This window comes from Chironomus tepperi, unplaced genomic scaffold (assembly GCF_022539635.2).
Source record: "Chironomus tepperi strain 1889 unplaced genomic scaffold, CSIRO-AGI_Ctep_v1 contig_335, whole genome shotgun sequence".
NCBI lineage: Eukaryota > Metazoa > Arthropoda > Insecta > Diptera > Chironomidae > Chironomus > Chironomus tepperi.
The window spans coordinates 367,406-394,872 of record NW_027226457.1 but is presented as its reverse complement, the minus strand read 5'-3'; the positions used below and the strand labels follow the sequence as shown (position 1 = coordinate 394,872).

The window sequence follows — 27,467 nt, the reverse complement described above, 5'->3', positions numbered from 1 at the left end:
GAAATTTTTCCAGTTAAGCAGTTGTACTTGAGTTACTAATGGAAGTTAATGGTGGTTTTAACTGAAGAACTGTAATGTAGAGTGAAGTACTTAATTTGAGTGAACATTCATCACTTATTAGTGTGGAATTAAATAGATATGATAATCGTATGCGTATTCTAACCCGAATGAAACAAATGAAGAAGGCTCCGCATGTGGGGTCCAAATGGCGTCTATATGGCTGCCAAACGAAGGGGTGTTATTAGAAAAAGAGGTTTAGCGGAGCCTTCTTCATTCTTGTCACTCGGATAACTCGTGTAAAAATGAACAAATACGTATAAACACAAATTGATCACCTAATATACCATAAACTTAAAGGAAACACAACCTATAAACCAAATTAAAATTACATTTGTATTTTTTTTATTTCCACTAAATATGCAGGAGTGGCAAATGCAGCAAAAAATAAAAGAATAAATTGTATGCACAACAGCTATGAAGATTTGTGTGAGAATAAAAAATGTAAAGCAAATTAAAATGGTATAAAAATAATTTGCAATTCCGAATATAACGGGAATAATCTTTGAAGTACACTTTGGAAAAATATTTTTAGCTGCAAAAATATATATTTTGGGTTTTAAGCAGCTTAGCTGAAATATATTTGGATATTTTAATTTTTTTGTGTGCAGTTTTTTTACGTCAAGAGCGTTTAAAGGGGGGATGGAGTGTGTTTGGGGTACAATTGTGTAGGATGGATATTCATAGTTCAGCATATAGCTTTTGAATCCATTAGCTAAAGTGTGTAAATTCTACATACATTTGAAATCTATCAAGAATTATTATTGGATCCAAAAAAATTCAAAAAACTTCAGTCAGTGTATTAAAATGCTCATTTTTTCTTTGTCCATAGCAACAATTTCAAATAAATTCAAAAACTGCAGAATGTGCTTAATGCAATTTCCGCTTAATGCAAATAAATTTGAGGCAGAAAAAGAGTAAAAAAAGAGAAATAAATATGAGAAAGTAATGAAATTGGATTTATTAGTTGCGGTTGTTTTCATAATCCGCTGAGATTAAGTTATTTCTATTCCATGCTAGAGGGGAAGTTATTTTTTATTGTTTTATATTCGCAGGAGCAATTTTCTTCTTCACAGAAAAAAAAACAGCAGAAGCTTTTGTAGGGTGTTCTTTTAATGTAAAAATGAAATTATGATAAGAGCACTGAAAAGCTATGAAAAAAGTGGACATTTTTTTTATCGTAAAAGAACCACTCTTAATGCTGTATGCTGCTATTGCTAATGGCAATAAGTGAAAAATGTAGTTTAAAAATGTGGAAGTGAAGAATAAAAATAGAAAGTCCATCTATTTAATTGCATGTGGCATCATCGCACTACAACAGAACAATCTATTTTTAGAAAACATGTTCAGAATATAATGAAGCAATATATGTTCAAAATGTCAGTATGTCTTTAATATTTAGTGCTATAAATGCATGTGTTAAGACCCATTATTTTGTCATACATAAGCTATCCATTTGTAGTCTCATATTTTTTCATAGAACGATTAAGTGCGCTTGAGAAATTAATCCAGCTTTACTTGTGTCATTTTTTATTTCAATAATACCATTTGCCATCATCGCCAACACACATTTTTCTCCTTTTTCTTTCTCTTCTTCCTTCCCTTCTATTCACAGATCTATTGAATTGAGCTTTTAATTACAAAAAAGTCCATTTAGTATATGGCATTGAAATGAATGAATGAAAATCGAAACCGAGAGTATGAGATATATCGTGAAATAAAAAAAAAGTGGTTTTCAATGGCTTGCTGCTGTTGAATATAATTCTAATTCAGAGATGTTGCATGAAATGGTTCGATATGAGTGTTAATTACATTTTTCTGTCACCTCAATATCGACACTTTTTCAATTTCATCTTCACTCTCCCTGATGGCAGTAGTGCTGTTTTTTTTCAATGTAGATTTCAAATAAAGCTAGACATGGACATAGAATGAATGAAAAAATAGTGTGGAAGTGTAATTTGTGGTCAAAGACCAAATTAACTTTCATGCCATTTCCAAATGCTTCTTCATTGCTTACCAATTCAATTCATTTTTTAATGCAATTTCTGCGACCATCTGTTTACAGTCTGAATCTGTTGAGTTGCTCCAATGAAAACGAAAATGATGATGGCTGTGGTGATGATGATTGAGTGTTTGAGGAAATGAGTTTAATTTTTATTTCATTGCATAAAATTGAAATTGAGATGATTTGGCGTTGAAATTTGTCGAATAGGTCACGAACATCCGTTTTCAATCTCTCTCTAAAACTTAAAAAAAAATCACCTGATTTTTCATAGACTTGTATGTAGTCATAGAAAATATAATTTTGTTTATTCAAAATAAATGTGTAATTTACTCTCAAAAAATCTCCAGTGCTAATATGAAGATGATATTAAAATTAGAAATTATGAGATGAATTGAAATTCAAATATGAAATTTTTTTAATTAAACTGAGTGCGTCGGTTGTTTTGAAGGATAAAATAATTGCATTTTGAGGACATTCGCTTATATTGCATTTTCATCAAGATCCTCATAATACGTGATTCTCTACTGTCCGCCATAGATGGAAACTGACTTCCATAAAAATAAATTTCGAGTAATACAGTTAGTTCGTTTGAACAAAGTTACCATTCCTGAATCTATTAAAATAGAGAACCTTTTCATCTCCGTTCAACTATTTATGAAGTTTAAAGCAGAATAAAGTAGTTGTGCAATATATCAGATTTTATGCAATTGCTTGTTTCGGATGTCATTTGTTGCCAACCAAACATGAATGCAATTACGAAATATAAATGTATCTATTGAGAGCAGTAGCAGATGACATTTAAAAATGGCATTTTTGTCGCTAAAAGCTCACATTCATCAAGTTGTATGTGCATTTTAACCTAAATTTAGCTCATAGCAATTTAAGCAGAAAACAACGACGAAAAATATGAAAAGCTTCATTATTTCTCATCTTTATTGCCAAACAAGCATTCATCTGTTGTTAGTTGTTGATGAATTGAGGAGTAAAGGAAATGTCTATACACGAATATAATAATTATAAAGCACTTTAGATCTCACTTCTCAAAATCATGCCATTTATTTGAATTGATGTAAGACTCTCGAATTTAAGTACTTTTTTTGTCATCTGAAATTAAGTTTTAAAAATTCCCAATTATTTATTTCTTAATAAAATGATTTCTTATTTCAAAAATTTGTGAAGAGAAACCATATAAATAACAATAGAAAATATTTCCAATTCAGCCTTTATGTTGTGGTTTCATTTAACTTCTTCCACGGGATATTTCTGTGCATTATGCAGCACTGAATAATAATAATGAAATGCTTCAGAACAATGTGGAATAGATAAAGAATGAAGAACGGAAAAATGAGTGGAAAAACTTTTTAATTTTTGTAGTTTTCTTTCTCATCTTACTGTAAAAAAATATAAATTGCAATTGTTTCGTAAGAGAAATGCAATTTCCATTGTTGATATCTTCATTTCACTTTAACTGCTACAGACAAAAGCAGAGAAATGCTCAACTTCTTGTGCATTTTGCATTTTGTAAATTTATTCAGTTCTAATTGCTTCAATTTCTCTCTCAGTCCTTAAATTTATTCCGGAAAATTGTGGTGAGAGATGTTGGAAAATTCCATAACAATTTTGTGTGAGTGACTCAAGCGCATTAAATATTGTGCATGAAATTTGATGTCACGTAAGTGGCTCAATCGACTCAAAATGAAATTTTTAAATTTCGGCTTGAGAAATTTAAGTTAAAAACAGATTTGATGTCTAAATAATTGGAATGAAAGATGACAGAGTAATCTTCTTAAAAACTCTTATTTCCTGCAAAATAATGCTCTGAAGAAACTGAGGAACGACCAAAAACAAAGGAGCGTGAGATGATGAAGTTGGTTGTTATGAAGAGCAGAAAGAAATTTACGATGCTTTAAAAAAGTGAGTGAAACTCATAAAATAATTTCATTACAGCACAGACGTCGGTCTGGTGCTTTTTGCGGGGTAGAAAATTAAAGTCATTTTGTTGCTTTTTTGTAATTAAAAAAAATTGTATTCTTCTTGTTTCCTTTCGTATCTGGCAAAAAAAATGCTAGCAATTTTTATTTAAACATAAACATTGCATTGATGATTAAAATGAAGAAGAAGAAATGACCAACAATGTTGTTGTTCATGCAATGCATATATTTCATTATGAATTCAGGAAACAGAAAGTTTAATTAAAAATCTGAAATAATTGCAATTGTTTGTTGCACTTCACTTCTAGATGTATTTTAGAAAATACGATTAATTTTGCTATGAGACTTTTTAATTATCTTGATTTGAATAGTCAAATTTTTAAACAAATTTGAATGCCTACCATGCATCTATTTTTTGTATAGTTTAATTAATTATCCATATATAGTCGACTCAATAGACGAGCATTACTACTTGATTCATTATCTTGTTTATTTTTTTCATTCAAATGCAAATTTTTTGCGCTTCTTCTTTTTATAATCAAAATTTTTGCAAATTAATATGCTCAACTCAATTTAGTTTTAATATTTCACATGACGAACAATAACTGATGCTCGGTAAAAAATAATAATTATGAAATGAAAGTGACTATTCAGACACAAATTTGAATGTTTCTTTTTTTTGGTGAACAGTTCATATTAAAACTATTATTGTTTGAGGAATAGGATATAAAAAATTAATATGTGAATATGCAGTTTTTATATGCCAAGAGATTTTTTCACATTCGAAAGTTTTATTTTTGTGGACGATATGAAAGAGTTGACTAAAGTTTTAATTTCTATGCATTTTGAGTGTAAATCAAGTTAATTATTCTTTCACTTCAACTTTTTGAGCAAATGGAATTAAAATTTATGATTTTTAGATTTGCTGACACATAGTTTTTACGTATTCATAACATAGATGAGCTGACTGAGCTAACAAAAATATTTTTTATAGTGACTGTTGTTTTAAAACATAAAGAATCAATCAATCAGATTGTAAAGTGTATACACTAGCTGTTGTCCTACCAATTGGATGTATATTTGTTTTTTACTTTGGTACAAACAAAATTTAATATAAAATTTAATTGAATATGTAAATTTTCACCTATATTTCTGTCCATTTGAGTGAGATTCTACAAGCACAAATATGTATGCACGTTCATATACATTTGAATAAAAACAATATTGACGATTTCGAATGTGTTGAGGTCACTAGAATTTATTAATTATTATGCAATTTTGTGTGAATTTTAAACAACAAAAATTTACAGGAATTTGCATTTATGTATGTAGTTTTAAACCCGGTTATCGAGCATTTGAATTACAAAGTAAAATTCCCAATTAGCTAATCTGAAACTCCCCAAATCTCTCTAATTAATCTCATTTTCGGTAATTTGAAATGCATAAATTCTTCACATGCAATTAAATTGTCGTTTTTTTTTCATTTCCATGCACACCAAACACTCTAATCTAATTTTGTTGATATAGTTTTAGTAATTTTTGAAAAATGATCATTTTAGCTTAATTTGCAATATCCGCATTTATTTATTTCTTTCTCCACACATATGTTGCCGCATAAATTTCTACTTCCAGGATACTAAATATCCACAAGCAATGCAAGCAACATTATTTAACATAGTCTGCTCATATTTATGTTTGCTCACATTCAGGATTGCACACAAAAATGAGAAAAAGCTCATTACCTTGTTGTTGTTTTGCAGGCAAATTGATTTTGAATATCGCATCGCAGGATGTGTAGGCATTTCTGAGCATAAATTGGCTCGCATATTCATTATTAGTTTGTAGAGATTTATCATGAAATGCTTGTCAGTTTTGTATACTATTAAAAAAATCTTCCTTTCTAGTCGAAAAACACACTTTAAAATTATAATTTAAACCCGTGCTGATACCAGTGGGAATTGTATTCACACCAAATTAACGTTAGCTCCACGACAAATCTATCTCAAGTTCACTATGACTCAAAGACTAAATTGAAGCCAATTGTTGTTCTTGAATTTTATGTATAAGCTTCTCTTCCTTCTTATTTTCTCTTGTTGATTTGAAATCCTTCAATCAAATCAGATTTTATTGCAAATTCATCACCCCGTCGATAAACGAACAAGAACGAAATAGATCTGAAATGAAATTACATTTTTTTTTCTCTAGATAGCATTTCAAGCAAACCTATCGAACGTCATTTACTCGCTCTAGGCAAATGATGTTCATCACATTCGTCGTCATTCACCCAACTAGTCAAGCTGTCTAGCTGTGAATGCAATAGGAAAGAGTTGAAATGCAATTTGATATTAATCGGATTGCTGAAATGATAAGTGAGTTTCATTCTCATGTTTTCATGCTTACTTCTTTCTGTGATTTCAAATGAAAAGAAGATGAAAATAAGTTTGAAAGAAAATACAAGGAGCGGATTATAGCACAACTTTCTTTAGAATAAAAAACTTCTAAAAAAATTGGAAAGCTTTTAAGTGCAATATTCAAAAGCCAGGCAAAATATTTCACTTAAGATATTTTTTATATATAGAATAGCAGGAATGCCTATGAGAAAAAAAGGTTAAATCGAATAAAAACAGTCGACAGTTCATTGAATGCACACATGACATTATCTGCAAATATAAATTGCTCAAATGCCATACAATCATCTTGGCATTTTCCGAAATAGTGCACATGTGAATTGAATGCACAAAAAATTTCTGCATTTTAAATCCATTTTTTATGCTCGTATCTCTTTACCTTCATGTCTTAAGGATTGACAGAGGAGAGAAAAAAAGAAAACAGAATGAAAGATGAGAATTTGAGATTTTTATTTGATTTTCTCAATTTGTTGTAGAGACAGTTTATATAGACAAAAAATTGTCGGTCATTTTGAGAAAGACTTTTGTGTCAAGGGAAAAAAATAATCTTTATTCAAACTTAAAGTGCCATCAGTTTCAAACTGCCACCATCTGAATAAGACACCAAGTATGAAGAAATATTTTCGGACATTTTCAATTCCAAAGCTAACAAAGTAAAATTAATTTACAAACGAAAAATGGTCATTATGAGGAATTCCAAAAAACATGAAATTAAAAATTCTTGACCTCTGTAGTTTTTTGAAGGAATTTAAATTAATGTCAGCAATGTTGCATTCAACAAATTTTTGTGTACCTATTTAAAGCGACTGAATGTAACTCAAATGTTTTAATATTCATCAGTGTTACGAGAATGTAGGAAGGAATTTATATTAAAACATGAAATATGACCTTTAAACAAGACTATTATGTATAATTTCATAGAATGTAATGATTTTTGTGCAGCTTTAAACATTGAAATGAAAGGTTTCTAGTAATATGGTAATGAAGCTAGCAAAAAGAATTACTTCCATTGGAACTTTTAATTCGCCAGATCATTTTTAAAAATTTCCACTTCCATCCAATATTTTATGCAATTTTTCTTGGCACTCACTCTCGTGCAGATAAAATTTAATAAAAATGAATTATTTCCTTCATTAATTTAATTTATTTTCCTGTAAATATTTCATCCTCAGCGTTTGCAAATTTTTCTCTTGTTTTTTTTTCCTTCTTCAATTCATTTCAGCTCTCCCCTCTCTGCATATAATCTCTAATAAATCGACACATTTCCATGATCCATAATTTTTCATTTTCACACACAGTGCGTAGCAATTTGCTCCATAAAAAATGTGTTAACTTGAGTGTCGACTAAAAGATAAAGGAAAAGAAAAAGTTTTTTTCTCGCAGTCTCGCGGAAAAAATTCACGATGGGGTCGTTGACAATATGTAATATACATACAAATTGCCTCCGCATGAGAGGAAGTGAATATAGCGCATTTTTTCATCAAAAACAAATTCACGTCATTTAACTTACAAATTACTTTGACTCGAATAGATGAAACAGAAGTCAAAAATTTAGTTTTGACTGCTCATTTGATTGAAAATTAGGATAAAAATCTCATCAGTATATGGTTATGTAATATTCATAAGCTTACGTGTGTAAAAATGAAAGGGAAGAAAAGAAACGCAAGAAAGAAGGTAGAAGAATAAATTTTTATTACCATAAATGACAATTTCACGAGTAATCGTTTTTAAGGTGATTTTGTGTTTAGAGATTTATAACAAAATTGATGAATTTAGGTTCATGAATCGACTTGGCGGGGAATTTGTTTATCAATGATGGCAATAAATTTCTAAATAGCTATAAATTTGTAAGCGTAAATTCAAGATTATTATAAAGATTATGAAGATTTGATGAAATTTCATCGCCATAAAATTGATCTAAAGAAATAAATCAATGTACATTTGCAGATAAAAATGTGAATTTATCGAGTCTTTTATGATCAATTTTAACTTCATCAAGTTTCACTTTTTATGGCTTTATAAAGTTATACTTTTGTAACATTTTCATTCTGTAGAATAAATATTGCAGATTTTATCGTATTAAATTCATTAACTTAATTTTGATAAGATGCTAATACCTTTATGAGCATTAATAGCTTAAATTTAAAAACCAGATGTTTTCATGAAAATTCAGTTTGATCATAAAAATCTCAATTTATTAAACTCTGTTTTTTATACTGTGACTTTAGCACTTGCTTTATTTATCCATGCAAAGCAGATTAATTAGTCAACTCTTCTTTCATTTTCAATTACGATGCTCGTCTTACTCCTTGACTCATTTATCCTCTTAACATCCACACAGAATTTGTTTGTTCATTGCCCTCTTACTAATTATGACTTAATAATAAAACTCGTAAAGTTGATGAACTCTTCTTACAATTCTTCCCTTTTCTTGACTTCAAGTGCCATCACCTGATGAATGAATTTTCAATTAAGAAAACTAAACTGAATTGAATAGAGTTTTTGAAAAGCATAATCATAGCTATTAGTAAATATATTTCCAAATTTATTCTGATTACTTAATATCAACGAACTGTGATTGATTAAAATTCGAGCGACTTTTATGCAGCAACGTTGAATTTTAATATATACATAACTCGATTATCAGACTAAACAAAATTGAATATTTCAAAAAGGTAACTTAAAATTCCTGCACATGTTAAAGAACTCGTTTTTGCCATCCATAAATGATACACATAAACAGTCACCGAGCGCATGAAAATAAGAGTGAAAGTGACTTTTTGGAAATTTCGCTAAAACTGCTTTCGTTTCTTATTTATTTATGGATATGCACTGAAATCAAAAAATACTCAACGTGTCTTTTTTGCTTCAAAGGGAAAATGTGTGAATGAATCATTTATAGTTGCATGATAATGACAAATATGGATTTTGTTATAAAATATTACATTACGTTAAAGCAGAGCTTGTTAGTTCATGTAATGGTTGAAGTAATTTTGACGCTACATACACTCTTGTTATAACCGAGAGATAGAGTTAAAAAGAAAGAAAAACTAAATAGATGACAATGCATGATAATGATGATGATTCAGAGCACCATAAAATATTCACAAAGAGGATTTTCGAAGCTTTATAACATTAACGTTATGTGGTTCAATGGGATGTGACTTTTGATCAAATTGAGGTTGATTACATAAATGGATCATATTCTTATTTTCTAATATAATATGTAAACATTTCGATAAACAGAAAGTCACAAAGGATTAGAATCTTCGTGCATCTCACAACCTTTAGTCTTTTGTTTATTAAATCAAAGATTATCAGAGTATTCATACCTTGAACTTGCTTTTGCTGCTCTCATGTCTTCATGTATCATATTTTACTGAGTGTTTACTCATACTTTATTCTGTATGTCACTCTTTCTTTGTGTTACTATATTTCTATATTTTTTATGCATATGTACAAAATCTCATTATAAAATGCATATATTTTTTTATACTTTTCTCGTAAATAAAAAAGAACTTTCTAACGTGATCTTAGGTTTTTATTTTTTGCTGCTACTGTTTTTTTATAAAGAAGCATTTTAACAGTCAGAAAGGTAAAAGAAATAAAGTTCCTTTACTTTTATTTGTTCTTATGTTTCTTCTTTTTGTCCGTATTATTTGTGATTTTAAAAAATGCAAAGGGAAAAACTCTTTCCTTTTTTTCTTTAATATTCAATTAATGTTAAATATATATGGAAAAAAATAAAAGGAAAAACTACCGAGAAGTTTATTTGCTTTACATGAAAGGGAATGATTTTCTAGTAGAATAAACTGTAAAAAAAATTAAATTTTATCAAAAAAGGCTTTTGTTGATTCAGTTACTGTAGCAGGAACAATTTGTGGTTTGACAAAATATTAAGTCTCTACAATTTTAATTATGCTAAAAGTTTTAATTTACTTTATGATGCTTATGGTTCACAAAATTTTTGTTTTTACTTAAAACTTTGAGTAAAAATCTCTTATATAGGAAAAGGAAACATTCGTTTAGAGAACTATAGAACTATACAGTACAAAAAGTTAAACTTCTTCGAGTGTATACTTATTTATTCCATTCGGAAGAATGCACATCACACAAAAAATTGAATTTGAAGTAAATTCCCTTTGAAATTTAAAATTTAAATAAGATCAGAGGAAAAAAATCCTCTCAACCTTATCCACCCATAAGTAGACAATATAAAAATGAGAATGAATAAGCAAGTAAGTAAGAACGAGCGATCAAGATGTTTATTTAAGGTGACTTGCATGATAACTTAACAGTAATAAAATTACATTCATGCCACTGCATTGTAATTCTCAATGTAATCTTTTCTGTAATACGAAAAAAAGGTATGAATAACAGAGAAGCAATTGCTCGTCTGATTACATTCAAATGGCTTCACACAATCTTGGTCTCCCATCAACAACATCTAGCGAGTGAAAAGTCAAGTCACTGAGCAATCTTCCTGGAAAAATATATATACTGTTCATTTAAGTGAATTTTTATTTGAATTTATTGCACAAAAAAAAAAATTTTTAGTTTGTCTACGGAAAAAGTCCAAAAGTGGTATGTCATTGAGAATTGAAAATGAAACGAATGCCCGACAGCATGAAAGATGAGAAAATTGTGAATGTTTTCATTCCATTTGCATTATTGGAACGGTTTTTCACTTTCCTTCCATTCTCTCTACACCACATGAAAGCATTTTATTCAGACAAATCATCATTTTATCATTCCTCGAGTTTGCCAAGAGCTACTCGTAGACGAAAGAATGAGAATATAAAACTATCAAGGCATATCATTTATCCTTTAATATTGCTATTGCTTTTTCTATCATTTCAATCTCTTTTATTTTTGTTCATTTTACATATTTTAACGCGATTTTCTCAATTTGCACTCACTTTTAAAGATTTTTGAATCAGTATGACGTTTGTGCTAAGAATATTTAAACATTTGTGTCCTTCAAAGAAATGTGAAGTGCATTTTTATTAGGAATTCATGAGCTTTACTATCCTTGACAGGAAAATTTATTCAATATTATAAGAAAGATGAGCTATATTGCTCTGGAAGCTACTTCATAACACTAAACTTATAATATCATTTCCAATTTCTTTCCTTAATATTATTATTCTTTTCAAAACCATATCACACACAATAATAGGAAGAGAAATATATAAATTGTATCAAATATAAGAAGAACTTGAAGAAAAATGGCACAAAACTTCAATTTACATTTTATAATAACTTTTCCGTTATTTCTTCTTCCTTCTTACTCGTATTGTTCCCCAACACTTTACAATTTTCTTCATTTTTTTATAATAATAAAGGAACGGAAGAAGCGGAAGAGAAGATGAAAACTTTTCCATATCATGAAAAATGACAATGAAAAAAGCAACGGAATGCCAAAATAATGCATTTTATTATTTCAATGTTACTTAAGTTGATCATATTATTGAGAAGATGTTTTGAGGTATTATAGCAGTTCATTAGAAAATACTGAAAACCATAAACGAGTCTCAGTTTGATCTTAAATTTTAGCATAAAACTTCAATAGAAAAAACTTTAAGCCCCACTGAAATTTAAGATTAAGTCAAAAAATGTGGCAAAATCAACTCTTTATGATTGACGTAAAAGATAAATTTTTAAGAGAACCACTAGAGAATAGAAGTTTTTATGTAAATCGGAAAATTCATAGGAAAGTCGTAAAAAACTTTTTAATAAGCTTCCATGTTTATTGCTCTTTGTTTCCTTTTCTGAGATTTGAAAGTTATGTTTTTTTTTTTTGCTAAAATACCAAAATAAAATGAAATTATGTGTTGTAATTATGAAGCTTTCCATTGCCATACCATGAATATTTATGATTTTGAAGTAATAGTTTTTGTATGTTTTGTAGATTTCATTTCATAAATTTAGTGTTGTCATGAAATTTTTCATGATTTATGTGTATTTTTGTTTATTAGCAATAATTTTATGACAGCTTTATATATGATATATTAGAAAGTATTTTATATATTTATTTTATCGCATTTTTGTTATCTTATCTCCTGCACTTAACCTACTTTTATGTCTGTTTTATTTTATTTACGATGATCAAATCTTATGATCGATTTTTCGATCACTTTTACTGCTCGAATCAAGCTGAAATTTTCTTTAAGACTATATTTTAGAATTTTACAAATTTTATTAATTTCAATCAAATACATTCTTCCTCATTTTGTTCACAATATTTTGGAAAAAGTGCGTCTGATTTTAATCCTAAGGATTGAAATCGTTTGTGGAAAATTGAAAATCTATTTACAGTCTCTTTTGGTATCACAGTTGATTGTGGATCACTCCATAGTCGTTCTGCAAAAGCAGCCGCTCGGGGCCATATTCTTACATCAATGGAATCCTCATTTACCTGTTCAGTCCACATGCAAGCCTATGAAAATTCAATTTAAATGTTTAGGCAGACTTCAAATGCATTTCATTAGACTTACCTCTCCTCCCAAAATCTAGAAATTGTTAAAAAGAACTTTAGTATTTTTCCAAATTAAATTAAAATTTGATTGGCATTACCTGCTTTCTCTGATCACCAGTCAATTTTAAATTACTCCAAGGTCGATAGTTATATACTGTATACCAAGCCTTAAATGGTGGACATGTTCCTTGTCCACTTGTATCTCTCCAACTTCCAAAGCCACAATCCAGGTACCATGCATCAACATGTGAGAGAATTATGTTATAGTTTGCATTAAGAAATTTCTGAATTTGCATTGGCTGTGCTAGCCACACTAAAAAATTCAATTGTGTTTAGGGAAAATATAGAATTTTAAGTGCAATGATAAATATTTATGTTACTTACCCTGAAGAGTGAAATTTTTAGCTGACAGGCATTTGATTTTCGACCAATCACTGTTCCAGATTGCGGCATATTTAATTGGTTTATTATTGTTGGCTTTAATCATTCGCTTATGAGCCTCATTCCTATAAGGATATATTGAAACAATATTTTCTTAGCTGACAAAAGTAAACGATTTGACTAAACATACATAAAATCACACCAAAGGGAATTGAGATCTTCGTTCTTAAAATGTTGTCTCCAACAATCAAAATTGACCTCATCACCACCCATATGAAAGAAATCTGTAGTATTTGTAAGGTGCAAGAGTTCTTCATAAAGAGATTCTAATATCATATAAGTATTATTATTTTTTGGATTCATTTGACCACATGACGGTTCACCACAGAAAGATTTCCACGGTTGTTGATTTATACACAAGCTCAAATCTCCTAATCCCTTTTCTTTTCCCCACTGCCATCCATTTCCGGCATGTGCCGGTGCATCAATTTCGGGTATGATTTGTATTCCACGTATTCTTGCATATTCAACTACACTTAATATATCATCATAAGTATAAACTTCTTTAGACGAATACGCGCCATATATGGAGAGTTCTGGAAATTTCTTAGAAACAAATGGAAAACTCTGTGAATCAGTTATATGCCAGTGAAACCGATTGAGCTTCACATGAGACATCCCGGCTATTATCCTTTTAATGGTATCAATTGAAAAATAATGTCTTGATGTGTCCAGCATGAGTCCACGATAGCTAAAAGAATTATTTAAAGTTATTGCTATTTCTTAGATTTAAGAAAGTTTAAGCTTACCTGAAACTAGGGCAGTCTTCTATTGCTACATCAGAGAGAACTTTAAGCGATCCATAAAAATCATCGTACCAAATTAATTGCTGTAAAGTTTCAATCCCATGTCTAGCTCCAAAAAATGATTTACCAGAAATTTCAACATTGATTGTCGGTTGACTGTCTAAAAACATTAAAATTTTAATTAAGAATGAATTTTCATAAATATGATAACTTACATGTTATAGATAAAGTATAGCATTCATTTGTAGTCATAGAAAGTAATGTCTCATCTGATTCTCTGACATGAATGCTAATTATCATCGCAGTATTATTTCCTAAATTCGTTTCATTGGAAGCATTTTCCTTGCTATCGATATTTCCACCAGATGAAGAAATTATTTGTTTTAAGTCCTCGAAGAATGCATTCATGGATTTATGCATTAATTCGCTTACACTGCTGAAATCTGTTATTATCTTATATTGAACATCTGCTAATTTGAATTTTTCTGTCGATTTTTTCACGTCATGTTTCAATGGTTTTGGCCACACTTTTATGCTACCACAAGTCATTGAACAAGATGTAAGTGTAACTCTTTCCTCTTTGGTATTTTCATGAAATTTTCTAATGCAACGATTTTGATTACACTCATAAGTCCAATGTTCTTCAATTGATATTAATTTTGACGGATGTTTTGATGATTTGGATGTGGATGGAGTAATTGAGTCAGAAAATTTGTTATTACTATTTGACGATTTGGATATGGATTTAGTGAAGGATTCAAAAAATTCATTTTCATTTTTTGACGATTTATCAAATGAAGTGAAGGAATCAGAATTTTCACTATTTCGCATAATATTTTTAATTTGTGCTAAATATGGTGATGTCATTAAGTCTTTAGTTTCATTAATATATAGCACCACGATAGTAAATGCAAATATTATGAACAAAAATAAGAATATCCGTTTTAAAATTATCATGTTCATATTTAAATTAATGATTTTATTCCTATTCTAGCAAGAAATAATTATTTTAATTCTTTTAAAATCACGAAAAAATTGTTTATCTATTTACTATTAAATTCAAACTGAAACATAAACGTTCACCGATGAAAAATCATTTATCTTATCAAGCAACACCTACACAAGTTTGCTTCATATTTTATTATGTGTGATATCACACCTACAAATATACAATATACCCAAAAGAAACAGCTGTTGAAAATATAAATAAAAAAATTGAAGATAGGCATAGATAAGATTTAATTTTTTAATACGGTGATTTATGTATAGTTATTACAAAATTAATTGAAGAATAGCCGACCATTGATGACTAAAAAGAAAATTCAATTTCATACAAGAACTCAAACTCCTAGAAAGTGTATTTGCAACCTAAACCAAAAATCCCAACTCCATTAAACTCTCAGACATAAAAAGAATAAGATAGAAGAATCAAGAATGGACCCTTTTAAAAGTAAAGCCATAAAAGTAAGAATGGTAAATATGCAAATAACACAATAAGTTTTTCAACAGTAAATCAGCAAACCGTAAATAAATTTTTGTTGTCGTCTGTTCTTTTCAGTCATAAAAAAGTTCTCGTTTCCTTCAAAATTTTACAGCACCATGATTTTTGTAACTCAATAAGGTGCATTAAAGTTTTAGGATAAGGTTTCCCTTTCAATTTTACACATTTTGTTATCAAAAAAATAAAAACATTTGACTTCAAATTGAAAAACTTTCAATAGAAAGGTTGTCGATAATAATGAATTTTTAAGGATTTTCTGTAGCAATAGCATTTAATTCCCTAAGCTTCTAACATTTCAGTCATAGAATTGTAATTCCAAAAGTTGAAATTTACGGATAACCATTGAATGCAATTGAATGCTTTTAATTTTGATAGATAGTAAAATATTTGCTCAAAGTCCGATTATTACTGACATAGAAGTTATACATGACTATAATTAATGTACACAGTAATCCAATAAACCAGAACATCTACAAAAGTACATAAAATTATTTTCAAATTTTTGAATATTGAGTTTGTAGATCCGTTTTAAAATATGAAAATGCCAAAAATATTTCAATCACAGAATATCCAGTATTCATCTCAAAATTTGAACACACACACAAAAGACTCATTCAATTGTCATCCGTTCAATATATCATTTCAGACACCGAGAGCAGTCATAAAGGAAATTCCAAAGCATAAATGAATGTATCAAGTTCCTTCCTTTCTCATAAGTCTTCATCCGCATCTCATTCATTTTGTCTGCTTGACTATCATCTCCCACTCCTTATTTCTCTTTTACAAGAACACATAACCAAGTTTAATACATGACCATGTAGATAGATAGACAATTCGTTCTGTATAATAAATTTTTCAAGAATTTCTGCAAGATGCAAGGAGAAATAGAGACGAAAACTAAAAATGTGAAGAGAGGAGTAAAAATGGAAATGAATGGACATAAATGCAAAAATTATTATCCACATTTCTTTCACATTCTTCTTTTCTGCACAATGAAATAATCACATTAAAATCGAATAATGCAATTTTTTGTGTCCTTTCTACTGAAAGAAAATTTTTCTTCATTTCTGGATCTTTTCTGGTGTACATGGGATATACTGTGGAAGGTCGTGTGAGTGTATGTCTATGTGCATTCTGGATGAAATTATTGTCGAATTCAAGCGCCACATAAATCTCATTTCCTTTTTATTTTTATTCCTTTTTTTTATTTAACAATTTGGGTTGCTATTTCCTTCAAAAATTTAAGCACGCTTGCACTTTGTTCCATTTTTCATTTGTTAGTACATCCATCCGATATTATGGTAAGAACATAAAAATCATTCGAGCATAATACGGTCAGCAAAATTGACTTAAAACAAATCTCAGCTCTACAGACTGTTAAGGACATTTGAAAGCGCTTCCAATTTTAATTAAGAAACAACTTCTTACAGATTTTAACTTTTTTTATTTGTGATTGTCCCCTCCTTTTATTCAATTGATGAGTTTTTTATATTATTATGTGAGAATGAGTTTTTTCTTGACTCAAGTCCAAAAACATAGAGCCTTATCCAGCAGCATCCAATGCTGCAGTTATACTTTAGAAAAGTAATTCCTGAAAATATTAATGAAAAACTATGTCAAGTGTCACCAAACGTAGATTAATTTAATAGCCTTCTGCATTTGCTTTGAAATGGATACTGATATGACAGGATATCCATTAATACAAGTTAATTAAATGTAATTCTATTGAAATCCGCATATTAAAGCAAAGCTCAAATATTTTAGGTGATTATTACTATTTATGGTAAATAATTACAAATGAACGAATAATTAGTGTGGTTTTACATCAATTTTCAAATTTGAAATGCGACACATTCATAATGGAGAAATTGTAAGCTCCGCATTAACCAATGTCATTATCAGTAAATGTGAGTGCTCAACAAATTTTATTTATTTCTCTTTCCATTTAATGGTGCATTTATCAGAAACTGACACCAATTATTGTAAATGATATTTGTTTACTTTGGCTACATTTGAAATTATTTTCTTTATAAAACTTTTAAGTGAATTTTTTTTTACTTTCTTGTATTTACTTGATTCATACAGACGAAGTTTATTTAACATACAAAACACCATCAATTTTATGAAAACTTTTCCTACTTTTCTTATTCCTTTATCATTTTTATTGTGCAAGTGTCCATAACAAACTATAAGAAAGTTTTCTTTAAAAGTTAAGAAGTCTTTGTGGACGATTTAAGCGAATTATGGAAGTGAATTTGTAACTTAATCCTCTATCATGATGCATGTTGAAACTATCTGCTGAGAGAATCAATTTGAACAGTATTTATTTATTAAATTGTAAGTAGTGGTCTCGTGTTAATACCGCTGAGACGGACGTAGCATTGAACTTTTGACCAAAGTGAACAATAATAAATTCACAAATTTGTGCTAAGAAAACTTTTCCATCACAACAAATTAAATTTGCTTCTTCTTTCTTACACTAATGCAATTTATAAAAAAGAAAGTTGAAAAATTTTCATAAGACAAAAGGATGTTAGGATGTGCAGCTCGTGGATCATTGTTAAACACAAAAATATTTTATTTCGTCAGCAGTTGTTCGCAAAGTTTTAAACCCTTTAGCTTTTGTTCTGTGACTCCTAACTTTAAAATGAATTGTGTTTTTTTCCTTCAATTTTGGAAACATAAAAAAGTCACTAAAAACTTTTATTCTACTCAAAAAAAAAAGATTTTTCATTTTATTCAAAAGAATGAAGAAGAACAAAAAGTGAAGACAAAATTTTTTCCATTTAAACTTGAATAAATTTTCATAAAAGCGAGTTGCAAGTTTTGTCATTTTCATGGCATGATATGAAAAATTTTTCATTTGATGCATTTTGTGTGTGTATGGCACTGGCACTTAATTCATTTTAATTTCCACATTTAGATTTGAAGAATTTTGGAAATGCAAGTTTGAGAAAAATCTTCTGATCTGGAAAATTCATCTGTAGTCAGATGACGGTGATGAAAACATGAAAATGACTCAACTTTTTCTTCATTTCGTTTTATTAAAATAACATCCGATTTTTCAAAATTATTTACGTAGTCAGGTCTTTTTGGTATATTTTTGTAGTTCCTCTTATATTTCAAAAACAGGCATTGAATTTTAAACAAAATATTCAACAAAAATTCGGAAAAAGTTTTATAAAAGAATACTAGAATGGTACAAAAGCTTCTTATTGTTTTGAATTTTGATTAAAACCACGACATTGCACAATATGGCAAGCAGCAAAAAGCTCAAAATTTTAAATGCAAATAAAATTTGCACATTTTTCGAATGGAACTAAATGTGAAAATAAACAATACGCGAAATTTCAATTTCAAATGAGAATGAATACAAAGTTTTTGAGTGCATTTTATGTTTTTAGTATCGTCCCTTTTGATGTCCATTTGTGACAAAAAGCATTTTAAGTTATCAGTTTTCAACTTAACTGCAAGTTTTTCTTCAAAAGCAAATGAAAAGAAGACAAGTTTTCTCCACAAAAACAAGAAAATTCTTTATTAGACTTGACATTCATCTCCAATGACAGCAATAAGCATGACATGAAAATATCCAGTCTAGTGTAAATGTGATAAAGCACAAGAGAGATCAGATCGTTTTAGAGAAGAAAACGATGTGGAAATTTGAAGACTAATCCAATTATGTGTAAGGAACTTTCCATCCACGTCTGTATGTGCTTTCCGAGACAGTCAAAAAACATTAAAATGACAATGGAAATAAGAATGAGATGGGTCAGTTTTTTTATGGGTTGTTGATATTGCTTTCGATGGTAGCGGAAAAGCGAGATCTAAAATTATTCAAATGAAGATGTAAGCTGCAGAAGCTTAATGCATGGGCGGGCTCCTTAGTCTTGTGAACTTGAAAGTGAAAATTTAACTTTTACTTCTATTTTATTGATTTTTTTTTACATCTGTCTATGCACATTCAATTTTAATTCGAAGAAGTCTCTTTGCAGTTCAAGAAAGTTTATCAAAACTCAATAAACTGGAACACTTGAAGTTAGCAATGGAAGCCGGAAGCCTTTTAAATTTTAATCGTAACAATTTAACTGAACAATGTTCATTTATTTTCCAATTTTGCTTTATTCATTTTTCATGTACAAAATGTACAAAAAAGTTTAAATTTTTAAACAGATACACCATAGAAAGTTCTCGTTCCTTACAATCATTGAATTCAAATAGGAGAAGCAAAATTTTTTGACATTTATTACATTGGCAATATTTAATAATCTCCCATATTGCGAGAACATGTTTCATAAACATTTATATGTGAAATAGAAAATTGTATGCAGCAATAGAATAAAAAAAGAAAAAGGAAGCGAAGCAGACGGTAGAAAAAGAAGCAGAAAATTGAGTGAAAATGCTGCACTATTGGAGAATAAAAAATGAAAAACTTTTTTATTTCTTCATTCTCTTTCCTAGAACGTAAAAATCTCATATTTCATATATTATTTTCCTTTGCCATTTTTGCTTATTGTTATGCATTCAGGTGTGGATACTATTAAGGATGATTAAAAAACATTGAAAATTTTGTACCTTTAAAATTAGCTTTTTTAAGGATATTGTAAGAATTGTAAAGAAAATTAATTATTGTACGAAAAAATTAGAGTCCCAACATAAATTCAACTTTTAAGCTCCCTCACAGAAAAAAATTATTTCAATTTTTCTTCTCTTTTATTTTATTTCTCCGCAATATTCAAACACTCACATTCAAAATAAAAAGTATAAGAAATAAAAAATAGATGTGAAATGAAGAAGAAATTTCCTTAAGATTCTAGATATGATGGCACTTTTGAAATATATACAATTTTTTGATAATTACACTTTGATAAATGTTCGTTCGACAAAACAGAAAGAAGTTTTTTTTTACTTCTCTGCGGATATCGCAACATCTGCTTCAATTGTTCTTTATTGCTTTTTTTCTTGTAGATTTTCATTTGAATAACTGCATAAAAAATAATACTTAAGAGGAAAGCAAATCAACTTGAAACTTTTTTAATGATATTGAAGGAATCGGTTTATTATGAAACTTAAAGTTCTGGATCTTGATTTTTATGAACGTAAATTGAAAAGTCATCTTTAATGTTCATTAATAAAAAGTTTAATTTATACAAAAAATTAGAAAAGGACCTGAAAAGGACATCACAAAAAGTTTCTCTCCAATTAGTTTATTAGATCAATTAACATTTGTCATAAAACATCGAACCATTTCATGGCTTGTTTAGATGTTCATTGATCAAATATTTACCTTTACTATAAGAACATCCTTTTGTGCCGGAAAATAAAATAGACACATACACTGAATGAGAGGGCACAAAGTAGATGTACATTTTATAGTGCTTTTTTTCTTCTTTTGCTCATTCATTCATTCGCATTTATTCACTCATTCATTATATAATTTTCACTAAAATGCCAACAGTCGGGAGGAGGTAAAGAGACAGAAAGAGGAAGTTGCTTAAAACTTTTTTTTTCACACATCCTTTCACATTAATTCATCCATGATTCTTCCTGCTTTTTTTTCTTTTTATTTATTAGCATGTTTAATTTAGAGAAATGTTTGTATTATATGTGCTGTGTATAATGGATTATGAGCCCACTGGATGTATAAATTCAATTAATCTGTCGTAAGAGTAATTTAAATTGGATCCAACGACAAATGCACTTAATTGAAATTTTCTGAGGATTCATAAAAACGTTCCTGTCATACATCTACTTAAAATTTTTGCAACTGAGTCTCATCTTTATCCTCACACATAGATTCTCTTCATCATGCATGTATAGTTATCTAAATAAAAAGAAGTGAATGAATGTAGCATAATATTCCTCAGTATTTTTATTCCTTCCTCCTCTGCCATGCTCTCATTTATTCTTTTTGACAAGTGAAAAGGAAAATTGAAATTAAACATGAGTAAGGAAAGAGTTGAAATTATTTGATGTGGAAAAAATTTCTCTTTTCATATTCACATTTTAATGCTGGAAATAAAGGGTAAAAGAATTATTGTATAAGTGGCATGTTGAAGGCATTTAAAGGTAATTAAACATTGGTTAAATTATGCATACTTTTGAATTTATAACTCAAAAAATCTCAGGTATCAATTTTATCCAGTTTTATAATAGAAATCAAGAAACTGTCTGAAAAATAATTTTTGAATTATTTCCTTAAGCTAACATCTATGTAGATCTATACTTCTTTTACTGTAGAAGAAAAAACATTCTTAAAATTGTTTTTGTTTTTATTTTTAACAAGCGTATAAAATTTCTTGTGGATTTTTAAGAACCGCTTTACTTCTCACCTTGAAGATGTTTGAAATTTCACACCTCAGATTTGCCTATAGCAATTTTAATGAATTTACTTTTTACTTTTTTTGGTGTTCATTAAATGAAGTTATAATTAGAATTTTATGGGATCATTTGCCATGATGATTTTAATGAAGGCTTGTGCATTATTATTGCTGTTGAATGTATTACAAAAATGTCCCTTTTGAGGAAATGATTAAAAGAAAATATTTTTCTCTATTAAGTTACCTCTTAGATATTGTCGAAGCTATTTCACTAGGATCTCATCCATAAGTATTAGTAAGTAAGAAAATGAAAATGTTTATTTTTCCTTTACTTACTTCTGCATGAGTACTCTTCTTGATGAAATACGGACACACAAGAATATGCTGACGACGTCAAAGACGATGATGGGTATGTGGATCATCATGTAAAATTTATGAGGTACGAAAAATACTTCAAATAAGTTTGAGTTTTTTTCTTCTTATTTTACCTTTCCTTTTACTGCTTTGTCGTCCACAAATTCATGAACTCTGTTGAATTTTATTACTCAATGCTTTTGCTTTTAAGTTCCATTTCTATGCGGTTCTTAAATTTCTTGTCATCAACTTTTTTTCACTTCTTCTTATATTTTGCAAAATTGCTTTGCTTGCGATTTCATTTTTTTCTCTATATCGGAAAAGGGAGAAAAAAGCTTGAAGAGATGTTGAAATGACGTGACTATTTTTCCGCTCACATACGTCCTGGAGTACACACAATGTACTGAGTACGAAATGAAAATATCTCAGTGAGGAAGCGATAAATCTAGTGGAAAAAATTTTCAACCTTCAGCTCATTCAGCTTCCTACTTTTTTCACCACTCATTTCATTCTACTAGCACTAGAATAAGTCCGTATTATAGACGAATAGAATAAAGCTGGGGAGAGGATTCGAATTTAAATGTAAATATAATCATTACTGAGCAATAGATATATTTGAATTTGATTTCTTTTTTGCGATCATTTCATTACCTTCTTTCAAGCTTTTCCTTCTGTACACAAAATATTGGTACTTTCTCAAGCCCACAATGCTCACGTCTACCAACTATATTATATGTTCATCCTGGTAAAAGTACGTGAAATATAAAAAAAATTCTTTTTCTGAAGGAAAAACTTTTCAAATGAAATTTTTATGTTTCTTTTAGCGTTTTAAAGTTTTTTTCTTTCGCTCATTTTTTGAATGAGGAAAAAATTTGCTTCTCTTTTTTTTCAGCACTCCGACATAAAGTGGAGCAAGGTGACGTTATGAAATTTTTATTAAGATACATGAAAGAAATTTCTTTTTTCTCTCCCCTTTTTTTAAAGAAAACTTTTTGTAATGAATGAATTTCATTTTGCTGCGAAACTGATGATGAAAGAGGGAAAATTTTTCAGTTATTATCGTTTGTCATAATTATGAAAAGTGAACAAATTTTTAAGCAGAAAAATTTCACTTGAGAATTGATGGAAAATTTCTAGGAACTTTATAAATGTAGCTAAAGTTTTATATTGCTTATTAAGTTATTTGATGTAGTTATTTTCTTTATAATAATTTTTTATCGCATTTCCATTCACTTTGGATATACCAAAAATCAACATCCCAGCTCTTAATCTTAACAGCTTCTTTATAATCCTTAAAAATGGCAACATTGTAAATGCCAAGACATTTTCTCCCAAATTACTTTCATTTTCCTGTTCCTGCTGGTCCCAGAATCAGTTTTATTTCCTTTTATTTCCCTTTTATTACCAAGTAAGGATGTTTGAAATAAGAATATTTCACATAAAAGCTAATAAACACGCCCATTAGATCAGCTTGCATTGTAAAAGAATTTTGTTAATATTTTTAGCTCACTCTGAGTTTGTTAATTCCGTTATCCTTGTAAAATTCTTTGTAATATTTTTTTATACTGATTGTTTTAAAACTTTACATAAAAATTTGCAAGGGTTCTGTTTTGCTTACTCATAAAAACACATTTATGTGGCTTATTAAATGGATTATGTGTCCTTGATGAATGTATGAGGCAAGAAAATTAATTTTTCATTTAATTTTATTTTGCAACCAACAAATCTCAAAACGGATACTGAGCTCTAACCTTTTCTCGACCCGAAATTCATGTGCTCATATTATTATTGTTGTTATTATTAATAAACTTTTGTGGATTCTAAAAATATTTTAGTGACTTCTTGTTGCATGTTGGTTTAAGGGATTCTTTCCCATTGGGATTGATATCACTTGATTTGACATATTAATTTTAGAAGGTCGTGGGTGAATAACAGGTTAATGACATTTTTAAACTCTGAGAATCTTTAAATTCGAATTTAATTAATTTAAAAAAAGAGAGTTTAAATCAATGAATGAAATGTTCTGCAGGATTATCAATTTTCAGAATCAAAACACATGTTGAAGAGCTTATATGCTGTTTTGTGAAATTCCTTGTATAACATTATAATTAACAATAATGTTAACAAACTCACAAGATTGACTTAATGATGTCATTATGTTTAACTAAATGTTTAAAATCTTATATTCAATGTGTTCGATAATATTTTACAAAGTTTTGCTATTTTTAGACAATTTAGATTAAAATCAGAATTATGTTATTCAATTTCCTAACCCTTGTCTAATTTAATGCTTATTTTCTTTTATCTATTAACTGAGTTAATGAGGTTAGTTGGGTTCTCATTTGAAAAATATTATCAAATTTTAAAAAATAATCCAGCTGTGTTGTTAAAAAAGAATTCCTATATCGTTCTAAACTTTTTTTCGGATATAAAGCAGCATCAAGATTAGACTCTAATAAGTTATTTATTAATACAATAAAGAAGATAATCAGAGAAGCTTAGAGGACAAAATTTAATATGGGTTTAAAAATAAGATAAATATGAGGAGCCTTAGGGAAGGTATAGATAGAAACTTGAAATAAAGGCATGCTCATGAGCTGTATTTCACTTGATAAAGATTACGAAAAGTTGTTTTTCTATTTAAAAACCTTTTTAAAAATTATTGGTACAATAGACATGATACAGGTGTGTGTGTAGTTTTTTCGTGAGCTAAACAATTGCGATTTAGCCTTAAATATAAATTTTTGATTAGTATCGTAAGATATTTAGTTCATCAATAAATTATGTTCTTCAATTTTGTAACAAAACGGAAAAAATACATTTATCTGATCACAAAAAGTCATCTATTTATTAATTCACGACAATTTTCTATGAACAAGGAATAAAGTTTACATTTCAACATTTAAATAATAAATTTACTTTTGTAAAATACCATTACTTTTAGCTTCAGGTGGGATATCGCTTACAATTCTCATAATGTCACCAACATCGCAGCAAATTGTATATCCCTTTGAGTAATTTTTTCTCTCTTTCCAATTCCATCCATTCTCATCGCAAATGTCATTACATAAATTATTCACATCGGTAGCAAATGGATTGTTATAAGTAACGAAAGCAATTCCGTTTAAATTTGTTGAATCCAAAACGACTTTCCACGACCATTTTGGTACTTCTAGTCCATTCGATGCGAGAGTAATTTTCTTATTGTTTAATCTAAGAACATCATATCCGCCTGTAAAGACGACCAAATCGTATTTCAATTGATCAGCCTTTGACCTAACAACACTTTCAATGTGCTTCCAATTTCCATTATTTATAGACTGCCATTGAGGTACGACATTAACGTAATAGTAAGTGCTCCATTGCCATGACACAAAAATCATGTCACCATCAGGTGTTAGATGCCCACGTGCCAAAAATGTTTTATTTAAATACTCTTCTGCCTTGTCAGAGCTTCCGAAAATATCTGTAAACCTTTTCATTTGACTTGCTTTTGTGAAAGAGCTTGCAACTCCAATATTTGTTGGAACTTCGACTGTTTTAAATGTGGATGGACGTTGACTTGATTTCATTGAATTCTTAATTGAATTTCCCTGTACGACATGCGCTGAATAAATCGCAGATGCTCTCTTTTTTGCATAACAAATATCAATAAGATTAACAAAACCTCGACCATCGGTCAATTGAAATCCAATGTTTATGAATGCTCCATCACTGCCACATTTTCGATTCCTATTTAAAACATTTCCAGTAATTGATGCACTACATTCGTTGAATTCCGAAATTATATATTGTTGATTGTTTATGTTGAATTTATTTCCTGATGAACAAATGATCGTTGCACTTTGTTTATTGTCTACAATACAGTAACAATGTGATGCAATTATTTGAAATAACAATATGAGTAATGTATGTGCATGCCGTATGAACGAGTGAAATGCATTTTTATGTATTAAAATGACATGACAAGTAAACAAACAAACGTGAAGTGTAATATGACACATTGGGAAGATAAATTAAAATTTTAATTATGTTGTTAATGAGCATAATGTAAGGTGTTAAGTGTCAGCGGTAATTCAAATGAAATCATTCTTTGATGTAATTTGAATGTTTTGCACAAAAATGCTGCGTAAAACCACAACATTTTTATTCAACTTACTAAATGTCAGGGAATTGGGTTTTGACTCGGATGTACATGCTATCAAAGCTGTTTCACCCTTCTTGAATTTCAATTTCCCATCATCAGGGACCATCAATTTATATTGAACTCCTGAGGATTTCAGAAAAACTGGTTCACGGATATTACTTGATGTTCTATTTAGATCTGTACGTAAGTCGATTGTGCATTCTAAAATTAAATAGAATTGTTATATTGCGAAACGATTTTTAAGTATAACTTTGATACTTACGGCATTGAATTTCAACAGAAATCGATAACAATATAATTAAGCTAAAAATTCTCCGAATATTGATGTTCATTTTTTAAACTCTGAATCACTACTGATATGAATAAATAATTTTTTTCTCTCCTATATGAAGAATTGAGTCAGTTACTTGACTAGACATAATTGTGAGTTGATAAAAAAAGCAAATTAATTTGTGAGATTTCTTTTGAGTTTTGCTCAATTGAGAATTTTTTCACAATTAACATACATTCTCAGCTTACTCTCTGTAATTTCTATTTGTTCAATTAACCGTTTAGTTAACTTAGACATTTCAGTCTATCTTTAAGTGTCAACTTAAAAAGTTTTAAAATAACTTTTTTGCATATTTATAAATTAATGAAAATTAACTCATTGAACTAAAAAGAATAATTTTCAACTCATTAAAAGCAAACCAACCAAAAATTAATTCCTTAATGAAAGAAGATTAAAAACTTCACAACGAAATTTTCAAACTTTAAGGTCGAAATAGAAACTTTTTCATGCCTCATGTAAATAAATCAAAGGGCTTAAAAATGAAAAATATGTTTTTATAATTTTATGCCCAAACAACCTAGCATTCTTAAGCTTTTTTTGTCAAAAAAATGTGCAAACAAAATTCCTAAATTAACCTTAAATAAAATGCCAAATGAAAATCTTCCCTGAAACTTTTTAAGCTTTTTTTATTTAATTTACTTATGGAAACATAATAAGGTTGTGAACATTTTATAGTAAGGAAGCTGTGCGAACACTTTGACCATTTATGTTACCCACATGCACGCCAAATGAAGGCGGCTTTCATTTGGTG

The 27,467-nt window shown here is 29.0% G+C and overlaps 3 protein-coding genes across 3 annotated transcripts in view; 1 reads left to right on the top strand and 2 right to left on the bottom strand.

Annotated features, from left to right (window-relative positions):
- LOC139093418 (protein obstructor-E-like) overlaps positions 1 to 27,467 on the top strand; it is a 49,100-nt gene that overhangs the window by 3,143 nt on the left and 18,490 nt on the right. The gene's annotated exons all lie outside the window — the stretch shown is intronic.
- LOC139093290 (probable beta-hexosaminidase fdl) lies at positions 12,579 to 15,045 on the bottom strand. The gene is made up of 7 exons (XM_070643971.1): positions 14,282 to 15,045; positions 14,070 to 14,226; positions 13,451 to 14,011; positions 13,264 to 13,385; positions 12,978 to 13,192; positions 12,899 to 12,913; positions 12,579 to 12,840 (listed from the first exon to the last, which is right to left on the bottom strand). Exons 1-7 carry the CDS (start codon positions 15,027 to 15,029, stop codon positions 12,613 to 12,615), a joined length of 2,046 nt encoding a protein of 681 aa, XP_070500072.1. The 5' UTR covers positions 15,030 to 15,045; the 3' UTR covers positions 12,579 to 12,612.
- LOC139093340 (uncharacterized) lies at positions 25,059 to 26,784 on the bottom strand. The gene is made up of 3 exons (XM_070644025.1): positions 26,648 to 26,784; positions 26,398 to 26,586; positions 25,059 to 26,094 (listed from the first exon to the last, which is right to left on the bottom strand). The coding sequence occupies exons 1-3, from the start codon at positions 26,715 to 26,717 to the stop codon at positions 25,154 to 25,156; spliced, it is 1,200 nt and encodes a 399-aa protein (XP_070500126.1). The 5' UTR covers positions 26,718 to 26,784; the 3' UTR covers positions 25,059 to 25,153.

Coding starts and splice junctions, on each gene's coding strand:
- LOC139093290 (XM_070643971.1), bottom strand. CDS start 15,029: ATGAACATGATAATTTTAAAACGGATATTCTTATTTTTGTTCATAATA. Junction 13,386..13,450: donor TCCCTTTGGTGTGATTTTAT/GTATGTTTAGTC, acceptor ATATCCTTATAG/GAATGAGGCTCATAAGCGAA. Junction 13,193..13,263: donor TAAAAATTTCACTCTTCAGG/GTAAGTAACATA, acceptor TGAATTTTTTAG/TGTGGCTAGCACAGCCAATG.
- LOC139093340 (XM_070644025.1), bottom strand. CDS start 26,717: ATGAACATCAATATTCGGAGAATTTTTAGCTTAATTATATTGTTATCG. Junction 26,587..26,647: donor TTCTGTTGAAATTCAATGCC/GTAAGTATCAAA, acceptor ATTTAATTTTAG/AATGCACAATCGACTTACGT. Junction 26,095..26,397: donor ACCCAATTCCCTGACATTTA/GTAAGTTGAATA, acceptor ACTGTATTGTAG/ACAATAAACAAAGTGCAACG.